Source organism: Salmo salar, chromosome 01 (genome assembly GCF_965601325.2).
Source record: "Salmo salar chromosome 01, fSalSal1, whole genome shotgun sequence".
NCBI lineage: Eukaryota > Metazoa > Chordata > Actinopteri > Salmoniformes > Salmonidae > Salmo > Salmo salar.
In genome coordinates this window covers 58,265,807-58,290,733 of record NC_138291.1, presented here as the reverse complement: position 1 = coordinate 58,290,733, position 24,927 = coordinate 58,265,807, and the positions used below count along the sequence as shown (strand labels likewise).

The following is a 24,927-nucleotide window of genomic DNA, read 5'->3' as shown; positions in this document are numbered from 1 at the left end:
ATGGGAGGTTTATTTAAATAGTGAGAGACAGAATAACAACAAACATATCCAGAAAAAAAAAGGATGTCAAAAATGTTATAAATTGATTTGCATTTTAATGAGGGAAATAAGTATTTGACCCCCTCTCAATCAGAAAGATTTCTGGCTCCCTGGTGTCTTTTATACAGGTAACGAGCTGAGATTAGGAGCACACTCTTAAAGGGAGTGCTCTTAACCGCAGCTTGTTACCTGTAAAAAAGACATGTCCACAGAAGCAATCAATCAGATTCCAAACTCTCCACCATGGCCAAGACCAAAGAGCTCTCCAAGGATGTCAGGGACAAGATTGTAGACCTACACAAGGCTGGAATGGGCTACAAGACCATCGCCAAGCAGCTTGGTGAGAAGGTGACAACATTTGGTGCGATTATTCGCAAATGGAAGAAACACAAAAGAACTGTCAATATCCCTCAGCCTGTGGCTCCATGCAAGATCTCACCTCGTGGGGTTGCAATGATCATGAGAACGGTGAGGAATCAGCCCAGAACTACACGGGAGGATCTTGTCAATGATCTCAAGGCAGCTGGGACCATTGTCACCAAGAAAACAATTGGTAACACACTACGCCATGAAGGACTGAAATCCTGCAGCGCCCGCAAGGTCCCCCTGCTCAAGAATACATAGACATGCCCGTCTGAAGTTTGCCAATGAACATCTGAATGACTCAGAGGACAACTGGTAAAAGTGTTGTGGTCAGATGAGACCAAAATGGAGCTCTTTGGCATCAACTCAACTCGCCGTGTTTGGAGGAGGAGGAATGCTGCCTATGACCCCAAGAACACCATCTCCACCGTCAAACATGGAGTTGGAAACATTATGCTTTGGAGGTGTTTTTCTGCTAAGGGGACAGGACAACTTCACCGCATAATTTGACGGGACCATGTACTGTCAAATCTTGGGTGAGAACCTCCTTCCCTCAGCCAGGGCATTGAAAATGGGTCGTGGATGGGGTATTCCAGCATGACAATGACCCAAAACACACGGCCAAGGCAACAAAGGAGTAGCTCAAGAAGTAGCACATTAAGGTCCTGGAGTGGCCTAGCCAGTCTCCAGACCTTAATCCCATACAAAATAAAGTGGTGATCCTAACTGACCTAAGACATGGAATTCTTACTAGGATTAAATGTCAGGAATTGTGAAACTGAGTTTAAATATGTTTGGCTAAGGTGTATGTAAACTTCTGACTTCAACTGTACATGGATGAATGCTTCACGGCATACTGGAACCATTTAACTTTGTAGCTACATCTTGTTTGTCACTTCGGTTTACATTGCCCGTGGAATGTGCAGAAAGTAGCCCATGACTTTTTCCACCTGATCTGTCGATAGTGCCGGCTAAATTCAGGGCAACAATGTTGAGAAAAGTAGCAAAACTTTTGTAGTTCTCGTTGGCTAATGTAAGATCTTTCAAAAATGGCGCGATGGAAAGAACTGTCAACACATACTGAACAGCTCACGTTATACACAGAAGCATGCTACATGACAGACCATTGTTCTTCTTGCAAAGCATCTAAACGTTTTTATCGAACTATTATATTAATCTTACTATCCACAAAAATAGCATTAGTGTGCATTTAACCCTACTCAATGTCACATGCACAAGTGAAATACAGTGAAATACTGTAGTGAAAGCAGTAGACATGTATAGGTAAGGTGACTAGGCATCAGGATATATGATAAACAGAGTAACAACGGCGTATATGATGATTGTATGCGAGTGGTTGTGCATAGAGTCAGTGTATATATATATATATATGTGCATGTTATGTGTGTGTGAGCAAATGATGACGTGAGTTTGTGTGTGTTGAAGTGTCAGTGTGTGAGTGTTTAGGGCCCTGTGAGTGTGCATAGAGACAGTGCGAAAATAAAATAGTTTGTGTAGCCATTTAGTTATCTATTTAGCTGTCTTATAGCTTGGGGATACAAGCTGTTCAGGAGCCTGTTGGTGTCAGACTTGATGCACCGGTACTGCTTGCTGTGCGGATGCAGAGAGAACAGTCTGTGGCTTGGGTTGCTGGAGTCTTTAGCTGTTCCGTGCCTTCCTTTCACACTGGCTGATATAGAGGTCCTGGATGGCAGGGAGCTCGGACCCAGTGATGTACTGGGCTGTCCGCACCACCCTCTATAGCGCCATGCTATCGATGGCAGTGCTATTGCCATACCAAGCAGTTATGCAGCCTGTCAAGGTGCTCTGTGGTACAGCTGTATAATGTTTTGGGGCCCATGCAAAACCTTTTCGACCTCCTGAGAGGAAAGAGGCACTGTCGCACCTTCACGACTGTGCATGTGTGTGTGGACCATCTTAAGTCCTTAGTGATTTGGACACGAGGAACTTGAAGAAACTGGGATGATTGACTTTGTGTGCCATAACCAGCCTCTCAAAGCACTTCAGGATTACAAATGTGAGTGCTACAGGGTGGTACTCATTGTGGCATGAAGCCTTAGAGCATTTGTCTGGTAGAGAGGCATCATTGGGCAGCTTGGTCTTCCTTTGTAATCCGTAATGGACTGTAGCCCCTGCCACATGCAGCAGGCATTGGAGCCTGTGTAGTATGATTTTACCTCCTATATTGACCTTTTGTTTGTTTTAATGACTCTGCGGAGGTCATAGCTGGACTTGTTGTTCCTGTCCTCGTCCGTAGCCTCAGGGTTGTCTGCGAAATCCCTGTGTGCAGTAGCCCTGTCCTTTAGCGCCAACCTCCGTGTTAATCCAGGGCTTTTGATTGGGGAAGCAGCGAACCATCACTGTGGGAACAACGCTGCCGATTATTTTCCTAATGAAGCCGGTGACAGGTGGTTAACTCGTCAATGTTATCGGCGGAGTCTCGAAACATATTCCAATCAGCGCTAGGAAAGCAGTCCTGTTGCAAAATCTCTGATTCTGGTGACCATTTCTCACCTGAGCGAGTCACTGGTGCTTCCTGTTTGAGCTTCTGATGTAAACAGGAAGCAGGAGTACAGAGTTATGATCTGATTTGCCGAATGACAGCCGAGAGAGGGCCTTGTATGCTTGCTTGTGGGTAGTATAACAGTGGTCTAGGACTTAATCGCCCTAGTGGCGAAGAAGATTTGTTAATTGGAAGTTGGGCATCACATGTTAAACATTGCTGTCAATACTATCATGTTGGTTGTAAGAAATGAACAACTAGTGCTTATGTCTGGATACACTTGATTTGCAGTTAAGATTTGAATTACATTTAAAATGTAACAGTTTATTTATCATTCAGTTGAACAAAAAGTATAAACTCGTAGACGCCTAATTTTAGTGCCAAAGTCCGACCCTTTTCAGTGAATTTTAGCTACATCTTGGTCTCCACTACCTGTGATATTAACAATCCAATCCCTCTCAGTAAATGAGACAGTGTTTGAATGTGCACCTTAGGGATTTAAGTTATTTTCTCTCGTTCATTGATCCACAGGGCTACCTGCTGCTCGAACACCTTCAGTTAGTTAGTGTATGAATTGACGGTGCCGTCTTAATGTCTGATGCTCTGGTCTCCAGAGGACTATTACTGCCGATGTGACAACCATGTTGTCGCTGCAGGGCAGTGACTGCCAGCCAGGGCTATTTTAAAGGGATGTATAATTCTTGCCTGAATTCATACACTGCTCTGTTCGCTACATACTTCAGTCTGAGACTGCCATCGTTGAAGTTGTTTGTGGTGATATCGACACGAGGGGTGTTGTAGAAAACAAAGTCATCCCTGATTAGATCATGTCTAACTAATCAGAGGATCAAAGACACATTTTCAAAATGCCGCTTTACCTACGTGTGTCTTGGCTGTGGCCCAACCCATTGGTTTCTGGGAGGTTCAGACTAATTGCGGAGAAGAAACTAACGTCTGTGGGCATGGCGTAGCGTTTGGCCGGAGCAAGGAATTTTGGCAGCCAGGCAAGTGTAATTCATCTGAGCAGAATCAAATCAAATCAAATTTATTTATATAGCCCTTCGTACATCAGCTGATATCTCAAAGTGCTGCACAGAAACCCAGCCTAAAACCCCAAACAGCAAGCAATGCATGTGAAAGAAGCACGGTGGCTAGGAAAAACTCCCTAGGAAAAACTCCCTAGAAAGGCCAAAAACCTAGGAAGAAACCTAGAGAGGAACCAGGCTATGAGGGGTGGCCAGTCCTCTTCTGGCTGTGCCGGGTGGATATTATAATAGAACATGGTCAAGATGTTAAAATGTTCATAAATGACCAGCATGGTCAAATAATAATAATCATAGTAGTTGTCGAGGGTGCAACAAGCACGTCCGGTGAACAGGTCAGGGTTCCATAGCCGCAGGCAGAACAGTTGAAACTGGAGCAGCAGCACGGCCAGGTGGACTGGGGACAGCAAGGAGTCATCATGCCAGGTAGTCCTGAGGCATGGTCCTAGGGCTCAGGTCCTCGGAGAGAAAGAAAGAAAGAGAGAGAGAGAGAATTAGAGAGAGCATATTTAAATTCACACAGGACACCGGATAAGACAAGAGAAATACTCCAGATGTAACAGACTGACCCTAGCCCCCCGACACATAAACTACTGCAGCATAAATACTGGAGGCTGAGACAGGAGGGATCAGGAGACACTGTGGCCCCATCCGATGAAACCCCCAGACAGGGCCAAACAGGCAGGATATAACCCCACCCACTTTGCCAAAGCACAGCCCCCACACCACTAGAGGGATGTCTCCAACCACCAACTTACCGTCCTAAGACAAGGCCGAGTATAGCCAACAAAGATCTCCGCCACGGCACAACCCAAGGGGGGGGGGCACCAACCCAGACAGGAAGACCACGTCAGTGACTCAGCCCACTCAAGTGACGCACCCCTCCCATGGACGGCATGGAAGAACACCAGTACGCCAGTGACTCAGCCCCTGTAATAGGGTTAGAGGCAGAGAATCCCAGTGGAGAGAGGGGAACCGGCAAGGCAGAGACAGCAAGGGCGGTTCGTTGCTCCAGCCTTTCCATTCACCTTCACACTCCTGGGCCAGACTATACTTAATCATAGGACCTACTGAAGAGATAAGTCTTCAGTAAGGACTTAAAGGTTGAGACTGAGTCTGCGTCTCTCACATGGGTAGGCAGACCATTCCATAAAAATAGAGCTCTATAGGAGAAAGCCCTACCTCCAGCCGTTTGCTTAGAAATTCTAGGGACAATTAGGAGGCCTGCGTCTTGTGACCGTAGCGTACGTGTAGGTATGTACGGCAGGACCAAATCGGAAAGATAGGTAGGAGCAAGCCCATGTAATGCTTTGTAGGTTAGCAGTAAAACCTTGAAATCAGCCCTTGCCTTAACAGGAAGCCAGTGTAGGGAGGCTAGCACTGGAGTAATATGATCAAATTTTTTGGTTCTAGTCAGGATTCTAGCAGCCGTATTTAGCACTACCTGAAGTCTATTTAGTGCTTTATCCGGGTAGCCGGAAAGTAGAGCATTGCAGTAGTCCAGCCTAGAAGTAACAAAAGCATGGATTAATTTTTCTGCGTCATTTTTGGACAGAAAGTTTCTGATTTTTGCAATGTTACGTAGATGGAAAAAAGCTGTCCTTGAAACAGTCTTGATATGTTCTTCAAAAGAGAGATCAGGGTCCAGAGTAACGCCGAGGTCCTTCACAGTTTTATTTTAGACGACTGTACAACCATCCAGATTAATTGTCAGATTCAACAGAAGATCTCTTTGTTTCTTGGGACCTAGAACAAGCATCTCTGTTTTGTCCGAGTTTAAAAGTAGAAAGTTTGCAGCCATCCACTTCTTTATGTCTGAAACACAGGCTTCTAGCGAGGGCAATTTTGGGGCTTCACCATGTTTCATTGAAATGTACAGCTGTGTGTCGTCCGCATAGCAGTGAAATTTAACATTATGTTTTCGAATGACATCCCCAAGAGGTAAAATATATAGTGAAAACAATAGTGATCCTAAAACGGAACCTTGAGGAACACCGAAATGTACAATTGATTTGTCAGAGGACAAACCATTCACAGAGACAAACTGATATCTTTCCGACAGATAAGATCTAAACCAGGCCAGAACTTGTCCATGTAGACCAATTTGGGTTTCCAATCTCTCCAAAAGAATGTGGTGATCGATGGTATCAAAAGCGGCACTAAGATCTAGGAGCACGAGGACAGATACAGAGCCTCGGTCTGACGTCATTAAAAGGTCATTTACCACCTTCACAAGTGCAGTCTCAGTGCTATGATGGGGTCTAAAACCAGACTGAAGCGTTTCGTATACATTGTTTGTCTTCAAGAAGGCAGTGAGTTGCTGTGCAACAGCTTTTTCTAAAATTTTTGAGAGGAATGGAAGATTCGATATAGGCCGATAGTTTTTTATAATTTCTGGGTCAAGATTCGGCTTTTTCAAGAGAGGCTTTATTACTGCCACTTTTAGTGAGCTTGGTACACATCCGGTGGATAGAGAGCCGTTTATTATGTTCAACATAGGAGGGCCAAGCACAGGAAGCAGCTCTGTCAGTAGTTTAGTTGGAATAGGGTCCAGTATGCAGCTTGAGGGTTTGGAGGCCATGATTATTTTCATCATTGTGTCAAGAGATATAGTACTAAAACACTTTAGTATCTCCCTTGATCCTAGGTCCTGGCAGAGTTGTGCAGACTCAGGACAATGGAGCTTTGGAGGAATACCCAGATTTAAAGAGGAGTCCGTAATTTGCTTTCTAATGATCATGACCTTTTCCTCAAAGAAGTTCATAAATTTATTACTGCTGAAGTGAAAGCCATCCTCCATTTGCGAATGCTGCTTTTTAGTTAGCTTTGCGACAGTATCAAAAATACATTTCGGATTGTTCTTATTTTCCTCAATTAAGTTGGAAAAATAGGATGATCAAGCAGCAGTGAGGGCTCTTCGATACTGCACGGTACTGTCTTTCCAAGCTAGTCGGAAGACTTCCAGTTTGGTGTGGCGCCATTTCCGTTCCAATTTTCTGGAAGCTTGCTTCAGAGCTCGTGTATTTTCTGTATACCAGGGAGCTAGTTTCTTATGACAGATGTTTTAAATTTTTAGGGGTGCAACTGCATCTAGGGTATTGCGCAAGGTTAAATTGAGTTCCTCGGTTAGGTGGTTAACTGATTTTTGTCCTCTGACGTCCTTGGGTAGGCAGAGGGAGTCTGGAAGGGCATCAAGGAATCTTTGGATTGTCTGAGAATTTATAGCACGACTTTTAATGCTCCTTGGTTGGGGTCTGAGCAGATTATTTGTTGCAATTGCAAACGCAATAAAATGGTGGTCCGATAATCCCGGATTATGAGGAAAAACATTAAGATCCACAACATTTATTCCATGGGACAAAACTAGGTCCAGAGTATGACTGTGGCAGTGAGTAGGTCCAGAGACATGTTGGACAAAACCCACTGAGTCGATGATGGCTCCGAAAGCCTTTTGGAGTGGGTCTGTGGACTTTTCCATGTGAATGTTAGTCACCAAAAATTTGAATATTATCTGCTATGACTAGAAGATCCGATAGGAATTCAGGGAACTCAGTGAGGAACACTGCATATGGCCCAGGAGGCCTGTAAACAGTAGCTATAAAAAGTGAGTGAGTAGGCTGCATAGATTTCATGACTAGAAGCTCAAAAGACAAAAACGTCATTGTTTTTTTTTTTGGTAAATTGAAATTTGCTATCGTAAATGTTAGCAACACCTCCGCCTTTTCCGGATGCACGGGGGGGTATGGTCACTAGTGTAACCAGGGGGTGAGGCCTCATTTAACACAGTAAATTCATCAGGCTTAAGCCATGTTTCAGTCAGGCCAATCACATCAAGATTATGATCAGTGATTAGTTAATTGACTGTAACGGCCTTGGAAGTGAGGGATCTAACATTAAGTAACCCAATTTTGAGATGTGAGGTATCACAATCTCTTTCAATAATGGCAGGAATGGAGGAGGTCTTTATACTAGTGAGATTGCTAAAGCGAACACCGCCATTTTTTATTTTGCCCAACCTAGATCGAGGCACAGACACGGTCTCAATGGGGAAAGCTGAGCTGACTACGCTGACTGTGCTAGTGGCAGACTCCACTAAGCTGGCAGGCTGGCTAACAGCCTGCTGCCTGGCCTGCACCCTATTTCATTGTGGAGCTAGAGGAGTTAGAGCCCTGTCTATGTTCGTAGATAAGATGAGAGCACCCCTCCAGCTAGGATGGAGTCCGTCACTCCTCAACAGGCCAGGCTTGGTCCTGTTTGTGGGTGAGTCCCAGAAAGAGGGCCAATTATCTACAAATTCTATCTTTTGGGAGGGGCAGAACACAGTTTTCAACCAGCGATTGAGTTGTGAGACTCTGCTGTAGAGCTCATCACTCCCCCTAACTGGGAGGGGGCCAGAGACAATTAATCGATGCCGACACATCTGTCTAGCTGATTTACACGCTGAAGCTATGTTGCGCTTGGTGACCTCTGACTGTTTCATCCTAACATCGTTGGTGCCGACGTGGATAACAATATCTCTATACTCTCTACACTCGCCAGTTTTAGCTTTAGCCAGCACCGTCTTTAGATTAGCCTTAACGTCGGTAGCCCTGCCCCCTGGTAAACAGTGTATGATCGCTGGATGATTAGTTTTAAGTCTAATACTGCGGGTAATGGAGTCGCCAATGACTAGGGTTTTCAATTTGTCAGAGCTAATGGTGGGAGCCGTCGGCGTCTCAGACCCCACAACGGGAGGAGTAGAGACCAGAGAAGTCTCGGCCTCCGACTCCGGCTTGCTTAATGGGGAGAACCGGTTGAAAGTTTCTGTCGGCTGAATAAGCGACACCGGTTGAGCATTCCTACAGCGTTTCCCTCCAGAAGCCATGAGAAAGATGAAGAATGATCTCCCAGTCCTGCCATAATTGAATACTGCTGGGAAACCCAACAATCTGCCACAAGCTGCCGATCTGTTTGCACACCTCATTTTATTCCTTTGTTTTATGATCAGTTTATTTATTTGGGAACTATTTTATTCTCTATTTGTCAAGCATTAGTTGAAAGAGTGAGCGTTTTGCTTACCTGGTGGTTCTACACCAAAGGCAACTTTTGTACTTAAACACACATTTCACATGATCTACTTTAAACTTCTCAAGTATTCAAATGCATCCAGATTCAGCAGCTAGTTCAAACACTTGCTGATTGCATGTACTCATGCTCTTATTCAACAAGTGAGCTAGCAATTTACCACTTCATTTTGTCTGAGCTTGTGAGACTGATTTGGTAATATACAGTATATGCCACTTAAGTTTTTTCCCATGCGACATCCCCCTAGAGTCAAAATCGGGGGGGGGGGGGGGGGCTGTTTTAAGATGGTCATACCAATAATCATTTAGCCATTTGATTTAGAATTTTAGGAGCCCTTTAGGTGTGTGTGTATATATATTAAAACATTATTTGATGGAACATTGAATCAGGCTTTACTACTATTACCCCATAGAAATGCATTGAATAACAGATTCATACATGGAAAAATAGATAGTCAAAGGATGTTTGTTGTCAAGTCTCTCTCCTATATCTGAGCGATATAAGAAAGATCATGAAACTACTTTAAAAAAGGTTTTACACATATTTAACTCATTTTTTATATGCACTAAACTACCTCCATACTTCCATTCATTTTTCAAACTGGTCCCGGGCTATATTCAGTCGAGTCTTGTGAGGCTTGTGGGCGTCCTAGAGCAAAACAACCGTTCGGACGCCACAGATGTTTTCATGGCCAATTTTGGGGACATCTCATGGTCTGACAAACACTGCTGTAGCTCTGCCACCTTTCACCGCAGATGGGGCAGGCCAACATCGGCGGAGGCAGTGAATTGAGACGCAGCCCATGCAAAACTGAGATCTCTACTTTAAACAGGAAGATTTCTATGTGGATTTTTTTATTACGCTAGTGAGATTTTCGCGGGGCCGTGGACATCAACTGTAGGGGGTTTGGTACAATGAGTGCATTCATTTGTAGTATCTTGGCATTTCAAACATCTTAGCACTGCTAGCGCCAACCTCTTACCAACTAAGCCACTCAGGACCTAGATGAAAACATAGTCGCAGAAAGTGGTAGTTCTTGAAATGGGTCTACAGACTAAGATCCAATTGCTGCAGTGAGCTATTTTTGCAAATACTAAACAAGTGAAGTGCCTTGAAGATTACATATTTTTGAAAATCAAAGCATTGGCCATAAGGCAATGTCCCCTTGACAGTCCTTATCCATTATGAGAGAAAAAGTAAGACCGAGAGGAAGCATGATAAAAAAGTACACCAAAGGGAAACCTGGATAACCATGGTTATAGAGTCCTCCTTGCAAAAGATCTGGCAGTATGGACATGGAGAGGCAAGCGGGCAGAGAGACAAACAGGTTGGCAGGCAGAAAGCATTGAGTCATCCTGTGTCCAAGTGAGCTGCTCCCTAGGAGGGGGTCGGAAAAGTAGCCGTGTATACAAATCATCTTATCAGGCAGGCAGCAGCCATCTGTGGGAGATTTGATGGATTCTGAAGATTGGCTAAGGAAACACAAGTCAATTATACAGCATGGCAGGAGTTGCCCAGCAGCCCAGTCCTGAAGCTTATCACTAGAGTGGGTTGGCTGTCTGTGAGCACCAATTCGCACTGCTGCACATGTGATTGTTCTGAGAAAGCTATGCTTTTGTCTCCCCAGGCATTATGCCATATATAGTATACCCACTTTGCCTCAAACTGTTCCGCTGTTGTTGAGGTTATGCGTATTGGTATAATTTGCAGTGAGTAAGCGGTTAGTACAATAGCATGTAAAATGACCATGTCTGTGGCTATCAATGGACCCATGCAGATTTGCATCACAATGGTTGTCTGCAGTGCTTATAATAATACAGCGAATGTTCTATAGGAAAGAATGGTGCTAAAAAAAGGTCTCTCACTCACTGAAGAATGAAAGACTTCTTGCTACAGCTATTGTGTGCCTTTTTAGTTAAGGCTCTATAACACAGTACTGTTCAGTCGTGGCCAAAAGTTTTGAGAATGACACAAATATTAATTTTCACCAAGTCTGCTGCCTCAGTGTCGTTAGATATTTTTGTCAGATGTTACTATGGAATACTGAAGTATAATTACAAGCATTTCATAAGTGTCAAATGCTTTTATTGACAATTTCATGAAGTTGACGCCATGAGTCAATATTTGCAGTGTTGACCCGTCTTTTTCAAGACCTCTGCAATCCGCCCTGGCATGCTGTCAATTAACTTATGGGCTACATCCTGACTGATGGCAGCCCATTCTTGCATAATCAATGCTTGGAGTTTGTCAGAATTTGTGGGGTTTTGTTTGTCCACCCGCCTCTTGAGGATTGACCACAAGTTCTCAATGGGATTAAGGTCTGGGGAGTTTCCTGGCCATGGACCCAAAATATCAATGTTTTGTTCCCCGAGCCACTTAGTTATCACTTTTGCCTTATGGCAAGGTGCTCCATCATGCTGGAAAAGGCATTGTTCGTCACCAAACTGTTCCTGGATGGTTGGGAGAAGTTGCTCTCGGAGGATGTGTTGGTACCATTCTTTATTCATGGCTGTATTCTTAGGCAAAATTGTGAGTGAGCCCACTCCCTTGGCTGAGAAGCAACCCCACACAAGAATGGTCTCAGGATGCTTTACTGTTGGCATGACACAGGACTGATGGTAGCGCTCACCTTGTCTTCTCCAGACAAGCTTTTTTCCGGATGCCCCAAACAATCGGAAAGGGTGTTCATCAGAGAAAATTACTTTACCTCAGTCCTCAGCAGTCCAATCCCTGTACCTTTTGCAGAATATCAGTCTGTCCCTGATGTTTTTCCTGGAGAGAAGTGGCTTCTTTACTGCCCTTCTTGACACCAGGCCATCCTCCAAAAGTCTTCACCTCACTGTGCGTGCAGATGCACTCACACCTGCCTGCTGCCATTCCTGAGCAAGCTCTGTACTGGTGGTGCCCCGATCCCAGCCCTGGCGCTTGCTGGACTTTCTTGGGCGCCCTGAAGCCTTCTTCACAACAATTGAACCGCTCTCCTTGAAGTTCTTGATGATCCGATAAATGGTTGATTTAGGTGCAATCTTACTGGCAGCAATATCCTTGCCTGTGAAGCCCTTTTTGTGCAAAGCAAAGATGACGGCACGTGTTTCCTTGCAGGTAACCATGGTTGACAGAGGAAGAACAATGATTCCAAGCACCACCCTCCTTTTGAAGCTTCCAGTCTGTTATTCAAACTCAATCAGCATGACAGAGTGATCTCCAGCCTTGTCCTCGTCAACACTCACACCTGTGTTAACGAGAGAATCACTGACATGTCAGCTGGTCCTTTTGTGGCAGGGCTGAAATGCAGTGGAATTTTTTTGGGGGGGGGATTCAGTTCATTTGCATGGCAAAGAGGGACTTTGTAATGAATTGCAATTCATCTCATCACTCTTCATAACATTATAGTATATGCAAATTGCCATAGAAACTGAGGCAGCAGACTTTGTGAAAATTCATGTGTGTCATTCTCAAAACTTTTGGCCACGACTGTATATAACCTTTGTGTGCACATGGATGTGATACAGGAGCTGCTTGTAAGCTCGTCATGAACCATGACTCTTGGCAGCTTGTTTGATTGCTATACGTAATTGGGCAGAGGTCAGGGCTATGTCGTGTAAAATTCTGACCGGTAGAGGAGTCACCTGGCAGCCCTATACAGTTGTATTGATCCTGCCTGGTCCACCCCGCTGACCAGAGGAAGTGAAGGGGAGGCGGGCGTGCCGATCGTTGCTCACCAGGATCGTTAGGGCTTAAGCGAGCGGGGACTGTGGAATCGCTTATTCTCTCTCTGCCCATTTTCCACATATCAATATCACAGCCTTGGCTCGTCACGCCCAGTATCACCGTGATAGAAGGGCCCTAGATGCCGGCCTTTTTTTCCTTTACTTTCAAACCTCACTTTCTTTCTTTCTCATCCCCCTTCAAGTATCTCATTGGAGGTGAGCCTTTATTTTTCTTGTTCTCTCTGCTTTTTGTTCCTGTGAACATGGAGTCAGGGACAAGGAGACATTTGGTGGCCAGGGAAGAAAGGCAGCAGGAGACGGTCTCCTTCACAGCGCTGACTGAAGTTTAGATAGATCCCACTGTTCTCTTCCATTCACATATCAAGCATCAGACACCCCAGTGATGTCTAACCTGGCAGCCGTGTGTTAGTGTCATTCACTGCTCTTACACAGGGAGACTTATCCACAGGATCACAGCAGCTCTTTTAGAAATCATCTGGAACTGTAATTGACGCCACTCGTATCCCACTGAGATGTGCCGCTTTCTAATTTGGATCGGAGCACAAAGTCCTTGCATGGGAGTGATATGAGCGCTAAGTCTTTGCCACTCGGTTATTAGGGAAAGTTAAAGCTTAATGCATTTGACATGAGAATCTAAATACTCCCACTGCGAGCTCTTAGAGTGGAATCACATGCTGTTTAAAAGCACAGCAAGTCGGGAAAGATTTGTCAGCCCTTGTGAGATGCATATTTTTAAAGGCCAAGTGCAGTCAAAACGTGATTTTCATGTGTTTTATACACTGCTCAAAAAAATAAAGGGAACACTAAAATAATACATCCTAGATCTGAATGAATGAAATAACCTTATTAAATACTTTTTTCTTTACATAGTTGAATGTGCTGACAACAAAATCACACAAATAATCAATGATAATCCAATTTATCAACCCATGGAGGTCTGGATTTGGAGTCACACTCAAAATTAAAGTAGAAAACCACACTACAGGCTGATCCAACTTTGATGTAATGTCCTTAAAACAAGTCAAAATGAGGCTCAGTAGTGTGTGTGGCCTCCACGTGCCTGTATGACCTCCCTACAATGCCTGGGCATGCTCCTGATGAGGTGGCGGATGGTCTCCTGAGGGATCTCCTCCCAGACCTGGACTAAAGCATCCGCCAACTCCTGGACAGTGTGTGGTGCAACGTGGCGTTGGTGGATGGAGCGAGACATGACGTCCCAGATGTGCTCAATTGGATTCAGGTCTGGGGAATGGGCGGGCCAGTCCATAGCATCAATGCCTTCCTCTTGCAGGAACTGCTGACACACTCCAGCCACATGAGGTCTAGCATTGTCTTGCATTAGGAGGAACCCAGGGCCAACTGCACCAGCATATGGTCTCACAAGGGGTCTGAGGATCTCATCTCGGTACCTAATGGCAGTCAGGCTACCTCTGGCGAGCACATGGAGTGCTGTGCGGCCCCCCAAAGAAATGCCAGCCCACACCATGACTGACCCACCGCCAAACCGGTCATGCTGGAGGATGTTGCAGGCAGCAGAGCGTTCTCCACAGAGTCTCCAGACTCTGTCACGTCTGTCACGTGCTCAGTGTGAACCTGCTTTCATCTGTGAAGAGCACAGGGCGCCAGTGGCGAATTTGCCAATCTTGATGTTCTCTGGCAAATGCCAAACGTCCTGCACGGTGTTGGGCTGTAAGCACAACCCCCACCTGTGGACGTCGGGCCCTCATACCACCCTCATGGAGTCTGTTTCTGACCGTTTGAGCAGACACATGCACATTTGTGGCCTGCTGGAGGTCATTTTGCAGGGCTCTGGCACTGCTCCTCCTTGCACAAAGGCGGAGGTAGCGGTCCTGCTGCTGGGTTGTTGCCCTCCTACGGCCTCTTCCACGTCTCCTGATGTACTGTTCTGTCTCCTAGTAGCGCCTCCATGCTCTGGACGCTACGCTGACAGACACAGCAAACCTTCATGCCACAGCTCGCATTGATGTGCCATCCTGGATGAGCTGCACTACCTGAGCCACTTGTGTGGGTTGTAGACTCCGTCTCATGCTACCACTAGAGTAAAAGCACCGCCAGCATTCAAAAGTGACCAAAATATCAGCCAGGAAGCATAGGAACTGAGAAGTGGTCTGTGTTCACCACCTGTAGAACCACTCCTTTATTGGAGGTGTCTTGCTAATTGCCTATAATTTCCACCTGTTGTCTATTCCATTTGCACAACAGCATGTGAAATGTATTGTCAATCAGTGTTGCTTCCTAAGTGGAGAAGTTTGATTTCACAGAAGTGTGATTGACTTGGAGTTACATTGTTGTTTAAGTGTTCCCTTTATTTTTTTGAGCAGTATATATATATTTCCACACTGAGGTTGGAATAATACTGTGAAATTGTGAAAATGATAATGCCCTTTTTAGTGTAAGAGCTGTTTGACTGGCAAGAATTTCAGCCTGTTTTGGTGGGTTGGAATTTACATGACCAATAAGAAAGAGTTCCAAAATTCTCTGCCAATAACAGCAAGTTTTCAGTTTTCCCCTCCCCACCTAACTTCCAGACAGTCCTAGCAAAATTCTTGCTTGAGAAATTGCTCTTCGCAAAGAAGCTATTTTTGTTTTCTTTTTGACCATTTTAATTGAAAACAATCACAGTACGGTACTTAATTGTCACCTAGAAATGATTTGATATTGAGATAAAAACAGCTGCATTGAACCTTTTTAAAGTTGTTCCAGTTAATTGAGGGAATTGTTAGAGACTGCAGGTGGGGGAGTTGTTCTCATTATTAAGTAACATGTTTTCTTTACAAGTTACATCTAATATTAAGTACTTTAGTGTACCACGGGACTCTAGTTTTAAAGTAGCTTTAAAGTTCAGAAATTCACTCAGTTTGACACGCCTGTGACTTTTGATTTTAACGTGATGTCTTTGCCCGTCTGTGAAACCTGTCACGTTTTGTGTTCGTCTTCTCTTGTCTTCCAGCTGCCCTATGAGCTGCAGGACATGGTGAACAAGCACATGAAGGCCAGTCTGCCGGATAAGAGTTCCCAGGGGGCCCAGGGCCAGGACTCCGACACCATGAGCCTGACTCCCGCCGACGTGGTTCCCACCTCAGTCATTGCCCGCATCCTGGAGAAGCCTGAGCCTCTGGTGCTCAACTCTGCCCAGTCCAGCAGCAGCGCAGGCCGGCCCCAGGCAGAGGACGTGTTTGTGCATGTGGACATGACTGGGCACCAGGCAGGAGGAGGGGGTAGAGAGAACGGGGGTCCCGGTCACAGCAGCAGGGCCCCAGCCCAGAGCAGCCAGGCCCAGGAGCTCCTCCAGCAGAATGGCATGTGTCGGAGCCAGAGCAGCCTGTCAGCAGACGGCCAATCAGGAGAGGAGGGTAGAGAGGGTGGTGCCTTCGAGAAGCTCAACCCCTACCCAGCCCCCCCTCCGCCCCACCCCCTCTATCCCGGCCGCAAGGTGATCGAGTTCTCCTCGGACGACAAGGTGAAGATCCCCAAGAACAGCCCCCTGCCCAACTGCACCTACGCAACGCGCCAGGCCATCTCCCTCAGCTTGGTGCAGAACGACGAGGAGAACGAGCGCCAGCGCACCGTGCCAAACAGCCCCGCCGTGTCGGACGGGGGCTGGCGATCTGGGACGTCGTCCTCCTCAGGGGGAGGGGGGCAGCGTGACCCCTGCCGCACCCCTACTCAGCTAGACACAGCAGACCCCCTCTCCAACCAGTCCAGCCCCTTTAGCAGCCCCCCTCAGCCCCCCAGCGCCTTTGCCAGCTCAGGTAGCTCTGAGGAGGACCTGCTGGCCAACTGGCAGCGCATGTTTGTGGAGAAGATGGCACCACCCTCTGACGGCACCCTGGTCAACCGCACCTCCTTCAGCAGCGAGACGGTCAAGGACCTGGAGAGGACCCGGACCGGCAAGCCAGTGGGCGGGGGTTCCGACAGGGGGGCGCTACGGGGGGCCTACTCGGACGGGGAGGAGGGGTCCTCCACCCGCAGCTGGACAGCAAGCCGAGAGTCCAGCCTGGACACTGACACCAGCAGCATGGCTGACCTCCGCACCAGGAGGGGGCATTACGGAGCAGACTTCTCCACAGAGGAGAGCGAGCAACTGCTGATGGCCCTGGACCCACTGGACAACGACCGAGACAACACCAGTGGCGACACCGTGTCAACGGCCATCACCGTGGAGACCAGCCCGGCGGAGGCAAAGAGGAATGATTTTGTGGACGAGACTGGGTCTGTAGGCAGCTCTGCAGAGGAGAGAGACATCCTGCCACAGGACTTCCCCGTCATAGCCCCCCGGGTCCTGGCAGGGCTAGAGGACTACACAAAGAACACCCCTCCCCTTTCCGCAAACTCCTCCACTTCCACCCCCGGCCGACCCCTGAAGAGCCCAAAGAGGATGGGAGTCCACCACCTGCACCGCAAAGACAGCCTGACCCGGGCACAGGAGCATGGTAACCTGCTGGACTGAGACTAGGGGACTTTTCTCCTCTCACTTCATCTGTCGTCTGACCGACTAACTCTTCTCTGGTCTGTGGACTCTTTATCTTACCAGAAAAGAGAGCGATGATTCGTGTTGGTCCTTCCTTTGTCTGTGCTGCTGTCTCTCATGAGTTTAGTCAGGAAATACACACATGCTCTACTAACCACATTCAAGAGCTGACTGTTCTTTAGAAGATATGTGCGATGCCTGGCTGCCGGTTGAATGGTAAAGTTTGCGGCGTTCTTTCCTTTGTTTTCCACTGTAAACCGCAATCTGCTCCAATAGCAGAACAAAGGGTCCTACAGGGGTATCTGAATGAGGTTAGTTTTCTGTCTCTCAAACACTCCAAAACTGTTGCAGAGAGGAGAATGGTGACTACAGGAGAGCCATGCAGGGCCATTTCCTGTGTGTAAACATCCAGCCAGTGTGTGTTCTAATGGAACAGCCCAGATAGTGCAACGTTTCGTCTCGTCACTTGAGAGGATCGGCGATATGCAGGATGGATGGAGTTGTTGCCTTCTCCCTTGTTTGTTCTCTTTTGCCCTGGATCCCCCCCAGAGAAATTATATGTCATGCAGGAATCTGATAACATGAGAACTTTACCTCCATCTCTGAATGGACGAATGGTGAAGAGGGAAAGCACTTGCAAGCGCATGCTGTTGTCTGGTGTGAGTGGATGGTGGAACGGACCCCCACACAGACTCTCAGTGCCTATCCCTCTCTGTCTGAGGGGGTTTCTAACCCCCCAATTCCCAGAAAATATCTATTCTGATGCCCCTCTGAAGCACCTGAAGTGTGCAGCAGTCTGTTGAGCACCCACTCTTAAGGGCTCTCTTCTCTGTAATTGGTCAACTACACAAGAACTAGGAAGGTCACCCTCAATGAATTCCTGAAATTGTAGGTCTCACTCAAGTTTATTTTCTCAATAACAGAAATACAGTTTTCATTGATTTTTAATTGTTTGATTTTGTCTTTCTATTATCGTAAGTCTTACTGTTTATTTCTTCAATCACTTCTTCATTGAAATCATTTTGATTTTGACATTTAGATTATGTAACTATTTTATGGCTGAGGTCTGGACATGTTATGATGTTGACGATTGAAAACAGTCAAAGTATTTCTATTCGCTTTCACTTTTGTTCTGTTATTGATTTGTCATTGGATTTAGTCATCTGTATTTTCATTTCAAGAAACAAACAGGCCTATAGTTCTATTGTTAACTCTGGTACTTTACATGCTGTATTACTAAGGAAGACCTAAATGGCATGAAACAGTGTCTCAGAAGAACCACGACAACCTTCAAAGCATTTCTGTGGATGTGTTAGGAAATATTCACTGGGCCCGGGGGGAGGGAATAATTTTCCTTGAAGATGCCTTCAATTCTCATTGTGTACCACTTCTGTTAGCAATGTATTCTGTAACAAAAGTATGTTTCCAGAATATCAATGTGACAAGGAATTATCGAAGGCTAAAGGCCTGCATGGTATGACTGGGCTGGTTGATGAGATTTTTGGTATTTCTTTAGTATTGACAATTTCCTGATCAGGAAAGTATTTTTGTTGGTGTATTACTCAGTCTCCGTTGTGGGGGTTCACAGAGGATGTTATACTAGTAACTAGTAAACTGTGAAGAGGAGAATGATTTGATGTTTTTCTCTGTGTTCAGCCAACCTTTTAAGTATTTCATCAGTTTGCTTATCAGATGTCCCCAATGCAAAGTTGTTTTAATCTTTGGCCCTGTATAAATACATAATTTACCTAATATAAATACCTAATCTGAAATGTAATCATGGCTTTACAATATGTAGTGTTTATTTTCGCGTTTTTGGTCCATTTTCATCTACATGCTTTCGTATGGATAGGAAATATTGATTCATTCAAGAGATTATAATTTTTGTGATTTTATGGATTGATTTTTGATTGTGTGCATGTGTTCCTTTGGACTTTCATTTGGTCCAGTATATTCAATTGACTTATCGTTCTGTATTTAGCAATGTTGAATTTGTCTTAATTGTATTCCATAAAATGTGTTCAGCATCAGACATTCTCTATGTACAGTTGAAGTCGGAAGTTTACATACATTTAGGTTGGAGTCATTAAATTTCGTTTTTCAACCACTCCACAAATTTCTTGTTAACAAACTATAGTTTTGGCAAGTCAGTTAGGACATCTACTTTCTGCGTGACACAAGTAATTTTTCCGACAATTGTTTACAGGCAGATTATTTTACTTAAAATTCACTGTATCACAATTCCAGTGGGTCAGAAGTTTACATAGAATAAGATGACTGTGACTTTAAACAGCTTGGAAAATTCCAGAAAATGTCATGGCTTTAGAAGCTTCTGATAGGCTAATTGCATCATTTGAGTCAATTGGAGGTGTAGCTGTGGATGTATTTCAAGGCCTACCTTCAAACTCAGTGCCTCTTTGCTTGACATCATGGGAAAAAGGTACCAAGGTACCACGTTCATCTGTACAAACAATAGTACACAAGTATAAACACCATGGAATCACAAAGCCGTCATACTGCTCAGGAAGGAGACGCGTTCTGTCTCTTAGAGATGAACGTACTTTGGTGCGAAAAGTGCAAATCAATCCAAGAACAACAGCAAAGGACCTTGTGAAGATGCTGGAGGAAACGGGTACAAAAGTATCTATATCCACAGTAAAACGAGTCCTATATCGACATAACCTGAAAGGCCGCTCAGCAAGGAAGAAGCCACTGCTCCGAAACCCCCATAAAAAAGACAGACTACGGTTTACAACTGCACATGGGGACAAAGATCGTACTTTTAGGAGAAATGTCCTCTGGTCTGGTGAAACAAAACTAGAACTGTTTGGCCATAATGACCATCGTTATGTTTGGAGGAAAAAAGGGGATGCTTGCAAGCCGAAGAACAGCATCCCAACCGTGAAGCACGGGGGTGGCAGCATCATGATGTGTGGGTGCTTTGCTGCAGGAGGGACTGGTGCACTTCACAAAATAGATGGCATCATGAGGATGGACATTTTTGTGGATATATTGAAGCAACATCTGAAGACATGGGTCAGGAAGTTAAAGCTGGGTCGCAAATGGGTCTTCCAAATGGACAATGACCCCAAGCATAATTCCAAAGTTGTGACAAAATGGCTTTAGGACAACAAAGTCAAGGTATTGGAGTGGCCATCACAAAGCCCTGACCTCAATCCCATAGAAAATGTGTGGGCAGAAGTGAAAAAGCGTTTGCGAGCAAGGAGGCTTAAAAACCAGACTCAGTTACACCAGCTCTGTCAGGAGGAATGGGACAAAATTCACCCAACTTATTGTGGGAAGCTTGTGGAAGGCTACCTCAAACGTTTGATCCAAGTTAAACAATTTAAAGGCAATGCTACCAAATACTAATTGAGTTTATGTAAACTTCTGACCCACTGGGAATGTGATGAAGGAAATAAAAGCTGAAATAAATCATTCTCTCTACTATTATTCTGACATTTCACATTCTTAAAATAAAGTGGTGATCCTAACTGACCTAAGACAGGGAATTTTTATTAGGATTAAATGTCAGGATTTGTGAAAAACTGAGTTTAAGTGTATTTGGCTAAGGTGTATGTAAACTTCAGACTTCAACTGTAGCTATAATACATAATAAGGATGATTGACTGAGGCAAAAGTCTGAATTTTAATTTATGTAATTGTTTGCCTTTCTAATGTCTCTTTGATTGCGTTGTTATGAGGTCGGATACAGTCCTGCTGTTTTATTGATCCCGGATTGACAGCTCACAGTGAAAGCCCTTCAGTATAAGGCAGTAATCCAGTATGAAGTCACACGCCTCATGCAGTGTTCTTAACTCTCCGAGTCAGACTCTAAGCCATCTGCTTGTATTTGTTCATGCCACCCTCTGTGGGCTGAAGACAGTGTAATATATACAGTGCATTCTGAAAATATTCAGACCCCTTCACTTTTTCCACATTTTGTTACGTTACAGCCTTTTTCTAAAATGGATTAAATCGTTTTTTTGCCCCTCATCAATCTACACACAATACCTCATAATGACAAAACAAAAACAGGTTTTTAGATTTTTTTTTTGCAAATGTATTAAAAATAAAAAACGGATATCACTTACATAAGTATTCAGACCCTTTACTCAGTACTTTGTTGATGCACCTTTGGCAGCGATTACAGCCTCGTATGACGCTACAAGCTTGGCAAACCTGTATATGGGGAGTTTCTTCCATTCTTCTCTGCAGATTCTCTCAAGCTCTGTCAGGTTGAATGGGGAGCGTCGCTGTACAGCTTTTTTCAGGTCTCTCCAGAGATGTTCGATCCGGTTCAAGTCCGGGCTCTGGCTGGGCCACTAAAGGGCAGTCAGAGTCTTGTCCCGAAGCTACTCCTGCGTTGTCTTGGCTGTGTGCTTAGGGTCGTTGTCCTGTTGGAAGGTGAACCTTCGCCCCAGTCTGAGGTCTGTGACACTAGGCATTCAGGTCAATGAGTTCAATCTGGGTTTCAACAGACCGCTCTGGAGCAGGTTTTAATCAAGACTCTCTCTGTACTTTGCTCTGTTCATCTTTTCCTTGATCCTGACTAGTCTCCCAGTCTCTGCCGCTGAAAAACATCCCCACAGCCTGGCCACTCTACAATAAAGGCCTGATTGGTGGCGTGCTGCGGAGATGGTTGTTCTTCTGGAAGGTTCTCTCATCTCCACAGATGAACTCTGGTGCACTGTCAGAGTGACCATTGGTGCACTGTCAGAGTGACCACCTTCCTGACCAAGGCCCTTCTCCCCCAATTGCTCAGTTTGGCCGGGCGGCCTGCTCTAGGAAGAGCTTGGTGGTTCCAAACTTCTTCCATTTAAGAATGATGGAGGCCACTGTGTTCTTAGGGACCTTCCATCCTGCAGAAATGTTTTGGTACCTTTCCCAGATCTGTGCCTCGACACAATCCTGTCTCTGAGCTCTACGGACAATTCCTTCGACCTCATGGCTTTGTTTTTGCTCTGACATGCACTGTCAACTGTGGGACCTTATATAGACAGGGGTGTGCCTTTCCAGATCATGTCCAATCAATTGAATTTACCACAGGTGGACTCCAAGTTGTAGAAACATCTCAATGATGATCAATGGAAACAGGATGCACTGGAGCTCAATTTCAAGTCTCAAAGCAAAGGTTCTGTATAGTTATGTAAATACGGTATTTCTGTTTGTTTTTCATTTGGAACAATTTCTAAAAACCTGTTTTCGCTTTGTCATTATGGGGTATTGTGTGTAGATTGATGAGGAAAAACATTTATTTAATCCATTTTAGAATAAGGCTGTAACATAACAAAATGTGAAAAGTGAAGGGGTCTGAGTACTTTCAGAATGCACTGCACTTACATTTTGAAGACAAATGAAATGATCAAAGATGATAAATGCAACAGCACTTCATGATTACGACTGAGGGCTTTTGCCAAGTACTGTGTTTCCACAAGGTTAGAAAAGATGCGCCAGTAAACTCTGTCCATACAATGCCCTCCCTCCCACCTAATTCTGATCTGGAACAGACGCCACCTAGAAATATTCATCCTTGATGTCTCTTGAGCCTGCCTCCTCACTATATATGTATAGATGTGGGTCTTAGTCCCCCCCCCCTGTCTAAACCTCTATTCTTAGACCAACAAGTAAAAGCCACATATCAAGGAACTGGCAACATTGTGCTGTAAAGGACTGTACCGCCGCCAGTCACTGGGGTCATACGAGGTAACTGTGTTCCCTCCAGAGCGAGATGAGTCACCAGATCCCGGTATAAAGTCTCTCCACATACTATATCCAACACGCTGGAGGCTTTCTGCTGCACTCCTGGTCCCTGAATAATTCAACACCATTTTCTTCAGTGTAACAGACCGGGACCCTGGATTGCGGGCCCCCAAATCCACACGGTTCACGTCACTCCACCCTCACACTTTTTAAACCTCTTTTTCTTTTGCTTGCAGTCTTCTTATTGGTCTTTTTCATTAGTATAAATGAAGTGTTAATAGCCCATAATTAAGAGTTGTAACAACCCTTTACTAAATTATTCATGTTTTATTACCCTCAGAAATAGGTCTCTAATACTTCAAAAGGAGGAGAGTCATGGTCTTCAACATGGACATGGGCTCATCAGATGTGCTGTAGACAAGGTTTCGTGCAAAAACGGAAATGGGAAAAAAAAGAGGGAATTAAATGTGCAGGCTCTAATGTACTAAGCGGTATAAATAGGCCTTTATATCTGGTCTCCTGCAACTTTAATGACTTCTCTTTCATGAATATAATTGAACACATCTCTGCTGACGCGTCGCTTCTTTGATCCAAGGTCGCCTTCCCAAGATGCGAGTGGAGCTTTTTAAATTTAGTCTGAGAAATGTTGAAAAATGTCAGCTTCGTCACTCCTTTTATCTGATACGGTGGAATAAACACACTGGTCATGACGGTAATCCCTCTGTGACGGTGACCTTTAACAGGTAGCTAGCGCAGTTATTTTCACTATATAGGTTTTAGTCTGAGCAGGATTTAAACAGCAAGCCAGTTGGTTCACAGGAGCCTTGTCTCCATTGTGACAGTATTGAGACAGCGTCAGGGGTTTATTGGAAATATTGATGATCTGCAAGAATATTTGAACAACTGGAGTGTAAAGTATTACATTACACAATTAGAAAACCCTGGCTCTACATATGAATACAGAGACGGGGTTTACTGTGTAATATCCCACACAGACGGCGTAATCATACAATCTGAGCTTGATGACAAAGCCAGTCCCTGCACAAGGGCGGTGTCATTGCAATGAGATGGTTCAGGAATACTAATAAAGATGCTGTCACTGTCTTCTCACGTCAATATATGCCTCCATTGTTTGTTATTTACATCTTATGTCTACATGTATGGTGTTGAGTCATTGAATTCTCCCATTGACATGAATGAAATGCATGTTATATGCCAGGGCTGCCCCAACCCTCTTCCTGGGGATCTACTGTCCTGTAGGTTCAGTCAACCCTAATTTAGCATATCTGATTCAGCTAGTTAAGGTCTGGTTGAGCAGCTAATTAGTAGAATCAGGTGTGTTAAATTAGGGTTGGACTGAAAACCCACAGGATGGTAGATCTCCAGGAAGAGGGTTGGGCAGCCCTGTTACATGCCTAATTCAGCACTTAATTTTATTTGGCTGCAGGTGAATTTTTAAGTATATGAAATGATGTATCCAGTGTTTGTGTGATTGTGCTTAATGGGGATAAATACTGGTATACCTATAACTCTTCTGAGTCTAGGAGACACTGCAGTCTGTGGTACCTGATGTATGCCATTGCGAGGAGACTGTTGTAGGGTCCCAAGTCCAGACTCGCCCAACCCTGAATCCAGTTCAGTTGCTGGGTTCATTCACACAAACCATGTCTACCAGTCTTGCATAGAGTTAAGTGGCAATCTGATTATTCTCTCATACTGAGAAAAGTGGGCTCCGTTATGTTTTTCTTTGGTTGCATATTCATCACACTCCCGATGCAGTGTCTGTTCTTTCATGGCTTTGTAGATTTCCTTTCTTTTGTATGTAAGCGGGCTAAAAATGTTCTCCCTGTTAAAAAAATGACTTCAAAGACAATATTATACACAAGACTGTTAAACCTGTACTAATTTTATTTTCTGAATTTGTAAACTGATGTATATTTTAAAACAAATAAAATATTTTAAACTTTA

General features: G+C 44.8%; 1 protein-coding gene across 1 annotated transcript in view; it reads left to right on the top strand.

The window, feature by feature from the left end:
• Positions 1-24,927, top strand: part of LOC106605561 (tight junction-associated protein 1) — a 155,461-nt gene extending 130,534 nt beyond the window's left edge. The window contains exon 10 of the mRNA XM_045720112.2: positions 15,736-24,927. Within this exon, the coding sequence (XP_045576068.1) occupies positions 15,736-17,235 (1,500 nt within the window). The 3' untranslated portion in view covers positions 17,236-24,927. The remainder of the gene's footprint in view (positions 1-15,735) is intronic.